Raw genomic sequence first — 16,726 nt, forward strand, 5'->3', positions numbered from 1 at the left:
ATATTTACAAAGTTGCATTGATAATCCATTGTGGAGTGCTGCATGGTATATATTATCCAATTCACTTTTTAAAAAATCAGAATACATTTGGAGAATGTTTTTATAGCCAGGGACCTGAAAAAACACTTCGATATTCACTATGAATTTGAATATGACTGGGTATATTCAAGGGATGACTGGACTGGCTCACTGGATGCCTATTTGCATGAAGACTTTCCAGGAGTTTTATTAGAAGGTCAATGACTTGGCATAGTAAGACTAATATCCTGCTCCAGAATTATGACCATATGTCTTTGTGAAACTGAAGCCTCCCCTTATTCAGCCAAGCAGTATTCCGGGTGGTAATGGAACATACCCAAGGACAGAAAGAATTGTGATGCATGAATTTCATCTGTAGGTAATGACTGAATAAAAGGGATAATGTTCTATTATAGCACAGTGTGGGCTGCTTGAATTCCCTTTTCATTCCAGAGATCAAGGGAAGAAATCATAGATTTCAGAAAATCATGGATTTGAGTACTGACTCTCCTACTTAACAGTTGTGCTTATTAGGATCTGTTTTTAGAGAACCATTGCTAGTCCCTAATGAAAAATCTTTTTTGGTAAATTATGATTTTTAAAAATAACCTGACCTCAAGTCTAGAATTCTCTGTGAGTTCCCAGTGGACTTACTCTAGTTTCTTTTGATATCTTATCACTTTCTTCTATAGATTTTATTTGAGATTATAGGGTTGAAACTAAATCTTTGGATATTCCCTTCTCAAGTCCACTTTAGACTTTTTTCCCGAATTGTTTGAAATCTGTTTTTCCAAAGTCTTAACACATATCTGACCACATCCAGTTTTTCTTTTGCCGATAATCACTGCTTCTAAGTGTCCCAAGTAGTTTTCACTCACTAAAAGTGGTTCTTATAATCCAAACTAAGACTGACTCTAAATATCCCTATTTTTGTGACCAGTGGCTCCTATAAGTTTGGTGTACGTGACAGCTTTTGTTTTGGAATCTCAGAAAAGTAGGGGTTTTCTATGAAGAGGTCAAAGAAAAAACAAGATAATAAGGAATAACTAACTCCCCCTCCCCCACCAAAAAATTTGAGCTCAAGGGACTACATAGCTTAATGGGAAATGAAATTCAACCAAGACTCTAGAAGACTAAGTAGAGTCCAGGGGATAAACAGCAGTAGAGTGGGGAGAGGACTGCCTTCTCTTCCTTAAGGAGCATGGAGGTCCTCTGAGGGCTTGGGTAGTCAAGCGGCATGTCTATGCCTGGCAGAGACATCCTCACGGACATCTCTGCAGCTAAGAGGATCCTGGCAAAAGGATGTGAGCAGAGCATTTCCTTCTGGGTTCATAGTTTTTTGGGAAAGTGTGTACCTCCATGATATACAGTGGCACTCTCCCTCTAGCAGATGGGTTTCTTTGAATTAGAGTTGAACTTCATCTTGGATTCCAATCAGGAGTCCCTCTTCCTCACTTGGTATCACTCATGAGGTCACATTTACCCTGATATTCCATGAAAACACTTTATCACCCACCTTCTAAACAGCCAGTGTCTTAAGCAGTGAGTCTCATTGCTGTACCAATATTTTAACTGTGAAATAGTACACCTTTTCTACTAATAGTTGACATTGTATTCCCTATAGTAATTAGATTATGGGTGTTTCTATTCCATTTTTTTTTTGTAATCAGTTTAAATTCTTTTTGAAATGTTAAACTAGTCTTTGGGAAAACATTTTTTGTCCCAAACTTAGGATATACATTACTTCCTCATTCTTAAATTTTAAAATATGTCTACAAATTTAGATCTCATTCTTTGATACCATCTACATAGCTAGTTTTATCTTATTTCCTCTTTTCTTATAAAATGACAACTTTCAGTGATGTTAGGTAAACATTGACTGTATGTCTAAGTCCTTCAGCCTCCTACCTGACTTCATAGGTCCCAAAGGTACCTCTTAGATTTGTGTTTGTGTTAGAGAGTGTCCACCATCTGTCGGCCTCATGTTGATTCTTCTATACCCCTCTCTTTATCAGACTAGTAGGAAGACGGCAAAATACATTTCCCAAAATCCCTTGCTAGCTGGCATCCAATGGAGGGCAGGACATGAAGGCTGGAAGGAAGAAGCCATTTTTTAAAAATATTTTCTGCTTGCACCTGTAGCAGTGCCAGCAGCAGCAGCCACACGGACAGCAACAGTGGTGACAGCAACAGTGAGATTAGCAGTTTGGGCAAGAACATAGAAGCAAGGGTGCCTGGTGAACACAGGTTCCCGAGGTGCTGCTCAGGCAGCAGTTCTCCAAAGGAAGCAGCCTCTATGGCACAGTGTCTATGGGCTGTGGGTAAAATCATTTTCCCTTTTGTCCTCCAGCTCTATGTGTGATCACAGTTTAGAGCAATTGCCAGTCCTTGGATAACCTAACTCTCCTTGTTTTACTCCTGTAACCCATTTCTATATTTTCATAACAGATTCCTTACATTAAATGCCCTCTGTCAAACACAGATCTGTTACTGTTCTCCTGATTGAGTAGGGTCCAATGCAAGCTGGTAGGAATGTCAGCATGTGTGTGCAACATCAGCAGATGCGGTGCACCCAGAATGAATTTCATCGTATCCTGGAAAAACATTTGAGGAAGACTCAATTGACAATGTCAACTCTGCACACCACTGTTCTTTATCTCTTGATAAAGAATCATTAACCTCTCAGATCCAGTGAAAGATTTTATGTTATTCACTGGCATTTAAAGACACTTGTTTGTGCTGTGCTTATTTCCCAGGAGGTCTGCATTCAAATTATTGGGGAAAAAATGCAAGACTTTTGCATCTGTTGAGCCCTTTCTTCTTCAAGGAATATGATTCATCACTCTCATCTCCCTGCTTTTTTCTTCCCCTTAGTCTCCTAAGAATTTTGAATGTATTTTCTTTTGATATTTCTTCTTCTCTTTCCTTTAGGAACTCTTCATCTTTGCAGATAAGCTGGCATTCAGAAGGAGAACACTTGAGAAAGAAAGGAAGCCAGTAGAATAATGCTATCACAGAAGAAAGGATGAGGTCAGTGTGGGCTCTAGTCTTATGCCACAGGTTAATTATCATCATATGTAGCCTCTAATTAAGATAAAATATGGAGACTATCTTATTCCCCTACAAAATGAAAAGGAACTTAGCTTAAACTATGGAATAATTTCATAGGTTACCACAGTCAAATTCATGCCCATACCTCTATAGTCAGGAACTCTTCCTTCATCGTCCTGAGCAATGAGGAAGGGGACTACTGACTCCAAATTTTGGAAATATTTATGTCATGGCCCATTGCCCTGATGGATTTGTTGACATTTAATATTTAGAATCTCTGCCTCTATGCATGTTACCCCCTGATATCTGAATGTAACACAGATATGGTAGATTTAGAAGATGACACTTAATTAGACACAAAATTTGGAAGAAAAAATATCAAACTGTGTAGCTGAATGTTACCCAGAAGTGAAGAAAGGCATGCAGCCAGATTTCCCCAGCTCTTTGTTTCATCACATGATGTTGCTTGGATATCAGCTTATCAACAGACTTCTACTACCACCACCAGCATATAAACAGAGTCCGCGTAAGAAAACTACACTGAATAGGAATGGCAGCTTTTAAAAGTGGGGGAACTACAGTATAGGGTAAGTTCTTTTTAGGCAAATCTGTCTTTTTGTTTCAGATATATTATTTTGTAGATTTTTTCTCCCTGAATTCCATGAGTATTTTAATCAAATTTTATCAGGTATAGGCCACTTGAATAGGTAAGATAAATTTATTCAGCAGTAGACCCAGAAAAGCATGCATGAATTGTTGCCATAAGAAAGAGCATCAGTCATTTCTTTATGCTATTTGAGGACAGAAGAAATCTTTCCAGCTTGAAGCGTATTTATTCTTTGTTCTACAGATCTGGAAAATGGGAGGAGGGATATTGAAATGATTTGAGTACAGGATAGAGCATAGGCGTCAATCACAGAGAATATTAAAGGAGTATATCTTGGTTAGTATGGTTTCTGGAGTGCACATTGAAGGAAAGCAGTACTAACTAAAATATTTATAGTTTAATTTATACGTTTATATAGCAGAAACAGTACACACAGAGATGTTGACTAATGTTTTCCTAATAAATTTCTCTTCTGGAAGAATGGAACCTTCGATGTGTGAACTCAAATCAGTCTCCACATGTATTACAATACTCCTTAAACATGTGTATGTTTGTGAACCTATGTGTGTGCATGTGTTTGTGTGCATGAACATGTGTGAAGGTCGGGTAGAGAGAGAAGAAATTGGCATAAAGTGAGAGCATTCTATATTCACGATTTCAGTGAATCAAACACCCAGTGAGGTAGGCATTGTAACTGCTGTCTTAAGGATGAGAGGGCTGAGGCTTACAGAAGGAAAGAAACTCCAGTCTTTCTAGTTCTAAAGGCCATACAGCCTCTATTACAGTTTATTTTCTTCAGTTAGTATACGTGCAGATGTTAATAATAATCTATGTTTAGCAGATTGTTACTATGCTTGATTTGCTGTGGTCTTACTTTCTATCATTCAGTAATTCGCACTGCTAACAAAGATAAAGGAGTAAGCAGAGGGGAAAATACTCTGGGTTTGCACTCTGTGACTTGGCAACCTATTCCAATATGTCTATTCCTGCTGGATTGTTAAATTCATATTATTATACACACTTCAGACTCTAAACCCTAAATCACCAGGAAAGGTGACTTAATCATAGCAAATGTGACTCTTTTATTCTGTATCTTTGTCAGGCAAGTGGAAACATGACAAGTTTAATAGTTTATTTTATAGTACAATGCTATAAAATTGCATATCTAAATATGCAAGAAGTGGAGAACGATGTAAAGGCATACTATACTGCCACTAAAAATCATATTTTTAAGGCATACTTAATGATCTGAGAAAGTGCACAAAACACATAAATTATGATCTCCCTTTTCTAAAATTACACTCAATGTACACAGAAAAAAATAAATAAATAAATAAAAGGAAAGTGAAGCTCAGTGCGGTGACTCATACCTGTAATCCCAGCACTTTGGGAGCCTGAGGTGGAGGATAACTTGAGCCCAGGAGTTTGAGACCAGCCCGGGGAACATAGGGAGATCTTATCTCTACTAACAATTTAAAAAATAATTGGGTGTGGGGTTCGTATCTGTAGTCCCAGCTACTTAGGAGGCTGAAGTGGGAGGATGGCTTGAACCCAGGAGTTCAAGACTGCAGTGAGCTATAATCGCACCACTATGCTCCAGCCTGGATGATAGAGTGAGACTCTGTCTCAAAAAATATATATAAATAAATAAACAAATAAAAGGAAATCAACCAAATGCTAACAATAATTATAGATAGTTAGATGCAAGTTGAGTATGCCTTATCCAAAACGCTTGGGACCAGAAGTGTTTTGAATTCCAGATTTTTTTTTTTTTTTGATTCTGGAAAATTTACATTATCTTTGCCAGTTGAGCCTCCCAAATTCAAAATCCAAAATCCAATATGCTCCAATGAACATTTCCTTTGAGCATCTTGTGGGCACTAAAAAGTTTTAGATTTGGAGATTTTCAGATTTTGGACTTTTAGATTTGGGATGCTCAACTTGTATGAGTAATCTTATTTTCTTCTTCAATTATTAAATTTTTCCAAATCTTCCAAAACAATATATATTACTTTTAGAATCAGATATGAAAATCAATATTATTTAAAATTATCAAAAAATTACTATTATAAAAATAGTATGCTCTACAACACACCTGTTCCAAACAGTTAGAAAGACAAGGGCTCTGAATTATTCCTTAACTTCACAAATAATTAATAATTATTTTCATATATAAAGGGTGAGAATAGGAAAAGGTGTGGAATTAAGTAGTCTGGTGATGTCCAATTACTTGGAAATGTGAACAAATGTTCTTATCCCTTAGAACAAATTGCATTTTTAAAAATTCATTTACTTGCTTACTTATTTACTTAAGTACATCCCCAAAATTGGTTAAGCTAAAAGAAATTTTACGCTATGCTTTGTTGTTTCTTGGAGGTATAGGATAAACGATGGGACAAAACTGGAAAAGACAACAAAAGCTTTGGAATGTTCCACAACTTCCTTTCATTCGAGTTCCTCCCTCCATCTATGACACTTCCTTATTAAAGGTATGGCTTTTTTTTTTTTTTCCACAGATAGAGTGACTGTCTGTCTCTCCTTCAAGGTTTAAGGAGTTTTTCTGCTGTCTTTGTTTACCTAGCATTAGGAAGAATATTGGCCGCATAATAAGCCCTTGCTGGGTGTTGAAGACCATTCATGAGTGAACAAATGAGCACTTGGGTAACCTCCTACACTTGTCCCATTTCAGGAGCTCTGGTAGACAGTCACCTCTTCATGGCTGACCCACTGTCAGTGATGGGAAACTCACTAATTGGCCACACTATGGCTCCCTGTTGGAGAGCTGTTAGTCCCTTTTGATCAAAGTTAGTTAAAGCCATTCTTATAAATACACTGTAAAAATTTCAGTTCTCGGCTGGGCGTGGTGGCTCACTCCTGTAATCCCAGCACTTTGGGAGGCCGAGGCGGGTGGATCACGAGGTCAGGAGATTGAGACCATCCTGGCTAACATGGTGAAACCCTGTCTCTACTAAAAATACAAAAAAAAAAAAACAAATTAGCCGGGCGTCCTGGCAGGTGTCTGTAGTCCTAGCTACTCGGGAGGCTGAGGCAAGAGAATGGCGTGAACTCGGGAGGCAGAGGTCGCAGTGAGCCGAGATCGTGCCACTGCACTCCAGCCTGGGCAACTGAGCAAGACTCCGTCTCAAAAAAAAAAAAAAAAATTCAGTTATCTCCCAAACCCTCAAGGAAGGATCAACAACAAGGTAAAAATATTAGTAATGTTACCTGTTACTTCTCATTTAGGAAGTTTAGGGTTTTACTAAGGAAAAGAGGTAGGCATTTTCTGCTTTGTAAAATAAAATCATCACTTTTAAGATTTTTATCTTCTATGGAAACTCCCATTGCATTTTGGAGTTCTGCTCTTGAAATTGGCTTACAATTTTCATATTATCTTGTTCTCAATCATTTTAAAAGGCAAAATTAGTTATTCAGTAGTGGAATTCATTCTCTATATGTTATCCTTTAAAACATCTACTTCAGAAACTAAAGCTGAAATAGTGTCTCAAATTATGAAGTACTTGGCTTTGCTACTTTCACTCTAGATATATTTTTGATACTAAGTTTAAGGCCAAAAACAAAACAAAACAAAACAAAACACTAACTCACAGATTTCAGGCCCACACAAAATGTCTAACAGGTAGAAGTCACCTTACTCTACCTTTACATGTAATTATCTTAAGTTTAGTTTTTATTGCATAGTTATCAACTCATTTTGAAAATTCTGTTATTGTTTTGAATTTTTTGGTCTAGGATGAACTTATTTTATCTTAATTTTTCTAAAATGTTGATGCCACTATCTGTTTCCCTATCTGTAAAGTGAACACAATAAATTGCTCATCTCATAGGATTGTTGAAACTTAAGAGATTATGCATGCAAAATACATGCAAATGCAAATGCAAAATGCTGAGCACAGTATATAATGAACACTTAAGATATATTACGTATGTAATAGTAATTGAAATCCTGACCCTTCTTGTTTCTTTCTACCTTAAAGAAAGTAGCCTTCTAAATGGTCTCTCTACCGATAGTCTCTTTCCTCAAGCCCATTCCCCACTGCAGGGCCATTTTTTTTTTAATGTAAATCTGGTCAGTTAAGAGTATGGTGTTTTGGGTTGGATTGTTTGTTGGAAGGGCATGGGAAGCTGTCCTGTGCATTACAGGATGCTGAGCACATCCCAGGCCTCTACTCACTGAATGCCAGGAGCACCCCCTCCTCCTCCCACCAATTAAGACAATAAAAAAATTTTGCAGGCATTGCCAAATGTCCCCTGGGGTCAAAATCATCCCTGTTGAGAGCCACTGCCTTAAATAAAGACCTTTGGTGGCTCCTTATAGAATATTTAATACTTAAACTCAACATAGTTAAAAGGTTTCCATCATCTTCCCCTAACAGTCTTTTCACAATCAGACTCTGTTCCCTTTGAACTAAAAAGAAAAAAATCTTAGAATTTCTAACAGGTTTCCGGATGTTGTGCATGCCGTTTGAGAACCAGTATTCTAGTCCCTTAAGGAAACTCCTCATCTAAGACTCAGATAAGATGATCATCTCCTTTAGAAAACCTTCCTTGACTGCTTAGGGAGCTTGTTTACATTCTTTGTTTTCATGGCACCTTTTTACTAATGATATAATGAATGCTTACCACATTACTCATCCATCTATCTCCCTTGCTTACTGAGAACTTTCAGTGGAAAATTTTCTACCAGTCCAGAGGCCTAGCATACTTCAGCTCTGTGTAGCTTATTACAACCTACTTTCCTCAATAAGGATCAAAGAAATTATAAGATCCTGGAAATCCCTAGATGTCCCTCAGTTCAAGACAATTACCTAGAATTTTTTACTCACATATTTTCATCATCATACAGATTAGCAGAAGACTGTTTAAGCAAATGAAGAGAGGAAACTCCCCAATTGTTATTTTCCAATTGTTGCACATTAAAAATATATATATGTTTAGCCAGAAAAGCTTCTTATTTCCATAAAAGTTAGCTCTGAATACATCACCATTTGAAAGCTGTGGAACTCAACATACTCATCAAAATCACCTGTTCTGTTCCGACAGGACCTCAACCAAGGGCAACAGCGCTACTTTTACAGCATTATGAGGATTTACAACTCCAGGCCCCAGTGGGAGGCCCTGCAGACCCGCTACATTCACAGCCTTCAGCACCAACAGCTGCTTGGTAAGTTTAACTACGTGATCCAAACTAAACACCTAAGGAATCAAACTCGTGCTGTAGCCGGAAGTCGTTTCCAGATAAATAATTCAAGCACAATGGCATCTACTGGCGTGCTATTTTATCAACATAGCTGGTTAGCCAAGTTTCAAAGTGCTTATTCTTGACAATGGAAAGCAAGGTTTTATGGGTAAATTAATAGGGTTTAAAGAAATTCAAGTATGGATAGTGATAAAATGTTAACTCTCTGAGATTTGTGAGAACTTAATCAAGTAAATCAATGGGTCTGGGCTTAGAAAACCAGGCGAGGCTCAAAGCACAGCTCAGCTCCTTGCTGTGTGCAAACTCAGAGGCTTGGTTTATTCACAACAATAATAGTTACATTTATTGCTCATTGACCACGTTCCAGACATTGTGCTAAGAGCTTTACATACAATATCTCATTTTCTCTCCACTTTATGGCTGTAGAAAATGGAAGCTCAGGCAGGTTGTGTAACTTGATCAAGATCACACACAGGTAATAAATGTCAGTTAGGACTTCAAGCCAGAGCTGTCACCTCCAAAGATTATACATTTTCAGCCCCATCCTCTACTGTCTCTCCTCTTCTTTCAACCTCTTTAGATTTTACGAAGCACATATGAAATAATGGTTGTGAAAGACCTTCACAAATTATAAGCATCAACTTACCGAAAGGCATAATTGTTGTAAAGTCCCTTTTCTTGCAGGATATTCTTTCAGCTGCTGGCTGCCCTTCATCATACCGTTCTCCTAACTCCACTAGAGTGCTTTTTAAACAAAAATCTACTCACTTGGCTTTAGCACATCTACTTTATGCTGTTGTTTTTATATTTACACAAAAGGAAGGCATGGTTTTTGCAATTGATTTAATAAAAACAATAACAATAGTTACCTTTTATTGAGGGCTTCCTGTGTGTCAGGTGCTCTTCTAAGAACTTTGCAGGTATTGTATTTAACACTCAAACACCTCTTTGTGGCAGGTGTCTTTATGACCTACAGTTTACAGAAGAGAAAACTAAAACATGGACAAGTTAAATAGCTTGACCAGGATCATGCAACTATTTAATAGTAAACAGAGAAGCCAGGATTCATTCTGGTCCCCATGGTTGTCTGAAGTGTCACTAGAAGCATCATCTAGTAGCTTTGTTTTTAGAGCAAAATTGCATAGAAGCCAATGAATCCAGAAGCAGAAGTATTCAATGCTTAGTGCACATGAAATCCACCAGGTACCTTATTAAAATGCAGATTTCCAAGATTAACCCTCGGAGTTTCTGATTCAGAAGGTCTTTAGAGTCATAAATCTGAATTTTTAATAAGCATTTTGAAAAAGCTTCTGGCCTCAGCCCAATGCTTCACCAGTTGGTGGTCTGCAGACTACACGTTGAGAAACACTGAGAGAGATCAAATATATCTTTTTGGTTTGAAGAAAGTTTTGATATCGAAGATATCATGGCTCAAGTCCCTTTCCAAATAATTTGACATGTTAATCAACGACTGTTTATTAACTTATTGAATGAGAAATGCAAAAGAAGAAAAATATACTTCCAGTCTTCAAAGATCATATAATCTGGGCATGCTTACCACAAGAGTAGAATAAATTTTGTACACATAAGTAAATATTTGCAGTTTTGTTTTCTTATTTGCCTTTTAAAATTGTTGATTTTGAAGTTTCTTTCATTTCTTTCCCCTAGGCTATATTACTCAACGGGAAGCCTTGTCTTATGCTCTTGTACTTAGAGATTCAACCAGGAGAGCCTCAGCCAAGATAGCTCCTCAAAGAACCATTCCCCGGAAAACTTCAGCCATGACAAGAAGATGTCCATCAGTACTACCTGTATCTGTGGTTCTACCTAGGGCCCAAAGTAAAAGGCGCCAAATGCTCAGGAACTGAGATGTGGTGCATTTTCAGAAAAAGGAAGTTTGCCCATGTATCCCTGGTATCTAGTGGGTGCTTTGTGCATATTTGTTGAATGACAGTGAATAATTTCTAATATAAACCCCAGACCTAAAAATAATCTCTGATTCATATAAATTTTGCCAGCAAGACCAAGAGGTTTAAGAGCAATGGAGCTGAGAGTAAGCAAGCCTTTCCACATGACATCCGTAGAGTAAAAGGACTTTTAAAGCTTTCAAAGTAAAAGTTTCCTTTGAATTAGAACCTCCTAGAGAAGTCCCCAAAACAGTGAAAGGGGACAAGTGACCAGAAGGGGCCAGGTCCTCTGCCACTGGGTGACCATTTCTTGCAAACTATCGTGTATACATTTTGAAAATATACAAAACAACATGGGATTAACACTGATCATAGAGGGCTTACAAAATCATATCATCCCAGCAAAAATTGGCCTGTGCATTTCCTTCCTCTCCTCTTCCCCATCAGGCAATGGCATTTAATTTAGCCCCAAAGCTCTTCTAGTTCTCACCTGGCTTGATCACTTTGTGTCATCTTGAAACACGCACTTATCAGTCTACCACAGCTGAATTGATTTTACGGAGCTGTAACTGGCCTTGACATGGGTAAGAGAATTCATGCACACATCTTTCCCTGGCAGCTGAAGAAACACTCTTAAAAGAATATGAAATAACCCTGAAGACTTTATTTCAGGTCCAACCTTTCTGTGGCCTCAAATGTTTTCAGCAAAGCACGTAAAACTATACTAACCAAAAAGTGAGATAGCAGTGAGTCAGTTCATCATACAAAGGCATAGTATTGCATTAGTTATATTTAATGGTTATTTTCATCACCAGAGATTGTGTGTGTGTGTGTGTGTGCATGTGTGTGTGTTAAAAATCAGTCACCAGTGCTCATGTAAAGTCAAAACAAAACAAAAAAATGCTTCTTCATCATCATTTTAAAATATGTCACCCCATTCAAATCAGCTAATGCCTATGAAAGGAATTGGTTGAGGTGGAATATAAACTTTATTGACAAGGGATGTGCTAACATTGATCTGAGAGGAATATGCTGCATTATTATCAGAAAAAAATCATTATCTTCTCTTTGCAATCGTGAACATATAAGACATAAAAATTGTCATGAGATTCTGAACACTAGTATTGAGGTCCAGCACTACTTCTGAGCTCCTATCTGACTTTTCTTTGGGAGGAATGGGAAGCGTGGTTGGCCCACTAGTCTGATAAGAAGTCTTGGGAAAGCTAATACTGACCTTGCTGGAGTCATTCACTTAATCATAAAGAAGCTTCTTGACCTCTGCAAATTCTGGCCCTGACATGTATTCTAAATACCTTTACAGTTCTAAGTGAGAAATTGTTACATAGGCTCAGAAGAAGAAAAGACTCCAGTGGGACTGGGATGAGCTGCGTGATAGCCCTCATAAAGCAGAGAGGTTGGTGGGAGACCTAACTTGGCCTATACTAACCTTCCCATTGTTTTCACAACGGGCCTTTTATCCCCTCTGAACTGCTTGCCTGCACTTTTATCTTAGACTTTTTTTTGATGCGCATAGGTATTTGCTGTGTAAGCCTTATCTAGTGATGCAGAATATCAAGGAGGCCACTTACAATTCTACGCTGCATCCCTGTATCAAAAATCTCAGAAGCACCTTGCATCCGATAGAGGCTTTTAAGAGCAGATTGACAGGTGAATGTCACAGGTCCATAAGAAGGACAAATAGATCTAAGTTGGGCGAAAGATTCTATTTGTTGGTTCTCCATTCTAAGATGATAACATGCCCCTGCACTTGAGACCTTACTTGAAACTTAAAGAAACGTGATTGGTTATGGTGCTGGGAGAAAGGGGTGCACCTGGGAGGACACTGAAAAAGATAAACAAAGGGGAAGGAAGAGAGGACAACCTGTAACTTTTAGAAAAGGCTACTACTTTTAACTGTTGGAGAAAATGCTATTGCTTGCACTCACAATGTCAATATACATTATCAGAATTTAAGTCCTGGAGATCAGAGACTGTTTCACCTGAAATTGCTAGCACCTAGAATGGCCCCCGGTTGCAGTAGGCAATCAATAATACTCTTTGAATAATAATGAGGTTTTCAAAAATTCTGCAAGTCAGACTGGCCTCTGGCTTTGTGATATTATTCTAGAGTCCCAGTAACCCACAATTGTTGATGAGGAGTAGCAGTAGAATATCAAGGACAGGTGATGAGACAAGTCTATCCTGCAAAGGGCAGGGAATAGAGGGTACACTGGAAAGAGTTTTAAAACAATAATACAGCTGACTACAAGTTGTTCTATTTTTTATTACCACCATGAGCCAGCAATTCTAAATAATATCAGTGATAAAATATTCATCCCCCAAAATCTTTTATTGGACTAGGTTCTAAACAATTTCTGAGGTTACTGTTGAGTTTTAAATAATACATATATGTAAGCTTCAAAGTAGCACATCTGTATTGTTTTTCTTCAACAATCATTTTACTCCAAATGGAAAGTAATTCAGAGAACTTCCTGGTATATGGTCGGCTCTCAGTACACACAGTATCAGCTCATGTGTCTCCAGCCCCTGTAGTACTATATATTATTGTATTTAAATGATAGATTTGAAATGAAAAATGATTGTACCATGATTGTAAAGACAAGAAACAGAACCTGAAATCTTCAATTTTTGATTCTATGTGGTGGTTTAGAGTTTTTTAAAACAATTTTTATGTATAATTTATATGCAATGAATGCATTCAAAGTTCAATGAATTTTTCATTTCAATTACTGTATTTTAATTTCAAGAAAATCTATGTAATTTTGTTATAAATCTTTTTTGTAATCAGCTTTATAGTCTATTTTTGCTTGTATATGTATTCCCTCTCTTTTTAAAATAATGTAGAATCAGGGGGTACAAATGCAGGTGTGTTACATGGGTATATTTCATAATGCTGGGGTTTGGGCTTCTATAGAACACATCACCCAAATAGTAAACATAGTACCCAATAGGTCATTTTTTGACCCTTGCCCCCATCCCTCTCTCCTCTCTGTTGGAGTCATCAGTGTCTATTGTTTCCATTTTTATGTCCAAATGTACCCTTTGTTTACTTTTCACTTATAAGTGAGAATATGTGGTTTTCTGTTTCTGCATTAATTGATTTTGGATAATGGCCTCCAGCTGCATTCATGTTGCTGCAAAGGACATGTTTTATTCCTTTTTATGGCTGCATAGTATTCCATGGTGTGTGTGTGTATGTGTGTGTGTCTGTGTGTATTACATTTTTTAAATCCAGTCCACTGTTGATGGACACTTAGGTTGATACTGTGACTTTGCTATGATGAATAGTGCTATCATAAACATATGAATGCAGATGTCTTTTTGAGAAAATAATTTCTTTCCCTTTGGGTAGATGCCCAGCAGTAGCATTGCTAGGTGAACTAGTAGTTCTATTTTTATTTCTTTGAGAAATCTCCATACTGTTTTCCATAGAGGTTAAAAGTTCAATGAATCTTGACAAATGCATACAGTTATATAACTACCACCACAATCGACATACACCGTTTTCACTACCCCAAATGTTCCCCTATCCTTTTGCAGTCAATCTCCCACCCTAAAGTCTGGCCCATGGAAATCACTGAGCTGCTCTCTGTCACTCTAGTTTCGCCTTTTCTAGAATTTCGCATAACTGGAGTCAGAGTATATAGTGTTTTACACCTGGCTTCTCTCACTAGCATGATGCTATCTAGGGTCCTCATGTTGCATTTGTCAGCAGTTTGTTCCTTTTCTTTGCCGAGTTGCATTCCATTGTATGGATACACCACAATTTGCTTATCCAGTCACTGGTTGATGAGCATTTGGAGATTTTCTAACTTTGGACTATTAGGCATAAAACTTCTATAAATTTTAAATGTGGGTGTTTGCATGAACATAAGTTTTTATTTCTCCTGGATAGTTTCCTAGGAGCACAATTACTAAGTCACATGGCAGATTTAGGCTTTATTTTATAAGACACTACCATAGTGCTTTCCAAAGTGGCTGCACCATTTTGTATTCCCACTAGCAATGAATAAGAGCCCTAATTGCACCACATTCTTACAATGTCCAACATTTTAATTTTTGTGTTCTAGTGACTGTGGCTGCTGGGTAGAGGAGAATTTGTATATATGGAAAATACAAGCATTGTGACTACTAGTTACAGTCACCCTCTTACTGGTAACTGTGACAAGTTTCAGGAAAGAGGATCATGATAGATATGGGGGTGATGATAATGATAATCTTGGAGATTTAATAGAAGAAATTTCAAAGTTTAGCGGTGAACCCTGAAAACTCTCCAGTTTATTTTTAGGGAAGAAAGACATGGATTACAGGAAGTGAGGAAAAGGAAAAAGAAGTAACCCCTGCAGGAAGGATCATCCCTGGAAAAAACTGTGGCATGGATTCAGTGTGTACTCATTAACTTCTTACCTTTCCTTGTTTGTATTGTTCTTCAGGTTCAGAAATCAACACCCTATCACTACTACCAAAATCTTTATGCACTGTATTAGTTATTGATTGCTGCATAATAAATTACTCCAAAATTTCATGTCTTAAAACAACAATATTTACTACCTCAGAGTTTCCGTCGTCAGACATCTAAGCATGGCTTAGCTGAGGCTGCTGGCTCAGGGTCCTACACAAGGCTGAAATCAAAGTGTCTACTGAGGCTGTGGTCTCATCTGAAGATTCAACCAGGGAAGGCTCCACTTCCAAGCTCACTCAGGTAATTGTTGGCAGAATTCAGTTCCCTGGGGCCTGGTGGACTCAGGGCCTCAGGTCCTTGATGGCTGTTGGCTGGAGGCTGCTCTCACAGGCCCTGCCACATAGGCCACCCAACAGGGCATCTCGCCAGTGCAACTTGCTTCATCAGAATTAGAAAACCAAACAGAGAGTGTGTGTAAGGTGGAAGTCACGATCTTTTATAACTTAACCTATCACCTTCACTAAGTTCTATTAAATAGAAACAAGTCACTAGGTCCAGTCCCACACAAAGGTAAGTGGTCAAAGGTATGAATACAGAAGGTGGGCTCATTGGGAGCCATTTCAGAAGTGTCTACCAAAGCCAGGACTAGGGTGAAGTGAGTGACATGCCAGGGGTGCAAAATTGAAGGTAACACTTATTCTAGCACAGCCTGAGAGTGAATCCCATCAGATACCTCATTCACCTTACTCTAGTCCTGACCCTGTTGCCTGCCACATGCCCCTAACACACCTATTCTGATTTCTGCCTACCCAATTAGTGCTCCCTGCAGAGACTCTAGCCTGAGCCTGTCTTCTCAGGCAACTGTTCCATGGCGCTCATTTTCTTTCCTCCATGACGCTCTCCTGAATCTTAGTCATTTTTTGTTCCAATTTTCCAGTATGCTGTTGGGGAAAAATGATATGAAATAAGTCTCAAATATTTAATAATTAATACCTAATTATGACATAATCTATATATTTAGAGCAGTATTTATTAGAATACAATCCACATACCCAACTCACTGAGGATACTTAATGAAAATGCAAATTCCATTCCTGTGTCCCATTCTAGACCCAGTGAATCAGGATCAGAATCTGAGAGATAGTGTCCCAGGTGACTTAAGTTTGCTGAAACATAATGGCCTTTTGCATTTATGGAGTGACTTCATTAGTCATATGCCTTAACCCTGAAAAACTAAATTTCTATTCGGAAAATTTGGCAAAAATTTAGGGGCAAGAGCTGTGTGATTAGAGTCTTTTTTGGGTAGGGGAAATATCTCCTTGATAACCCTCAATATCTCATGTAGATAAACTACTTATTATTTTTACTTAAAAGCTGGTTGAACTGATGATATATTTTAAAACATTACCTGAACCTACTAAAATGGTTTCTTTTTCCTTGGTATTACTAAATATGCATTACAGTGTTACCAGATGAATCCTTGGCTTTTCCTAGCAGTCCGT

General features: G+C 37.9%; 1 protein-coding gene across 2 annotated transcripts; it reads left to right on the forward strand.

Moving 5' to 3' along the window:
* Nucleotides 1-3,569: 3,569 nt before the first annotated feature.
* FAM216B (family with sequence similarity 216 member B) lies at nucleotides 3,570-13,073 on the forward strand. 2 transcript variants are annotated; one of them, XM_054446898.2, is made up of 4 exons: nucleotides 3,570-3,656; nucleotides 6,053-6,165; nucleotides 8,738-8,858; nucleotides 10,563-13,073. In XM_054446898.2, exons 2-4 carry the CDS (start codon nucleotides 6,067-6,069, stop codon nucleotides 10,760-10,762), a joined length of 420 nt encoding a protein of 139 aa, XP_054302873.1. In that variant the 5' UTR covers nucleotides 3,570-3,656; nucleotides 6,053-6,066; the 3' UTR covers nucleotides 10,763-13,073. The 2 variants fall into 2 exon arrangements, with proteins under 2 accessions (XP_054302873.1, XP_054302874.1); XM_054446899.2 differs by having other exon boundaries at nucleotides 6,059-6,165.
* Nucleotides 13,074-16,726: the final 3,653 nt, after the last annotated feature.

Source organism: Pongo pygmaeus, chromosome 14, assembly GCF_028885625.2.
Source record: "Pongo pygmaeus isolate AG05252 chromosome 14, NHGRI_mPonPyg2-v2.0_pri, whole genome shotgun sequence".
Classification (NCBI taxonomy): Eukaryota; Metazoa; Chordata; class Mammalia; order Primates; family Hominidae; genus Pongo; species Pongo pygmaeus.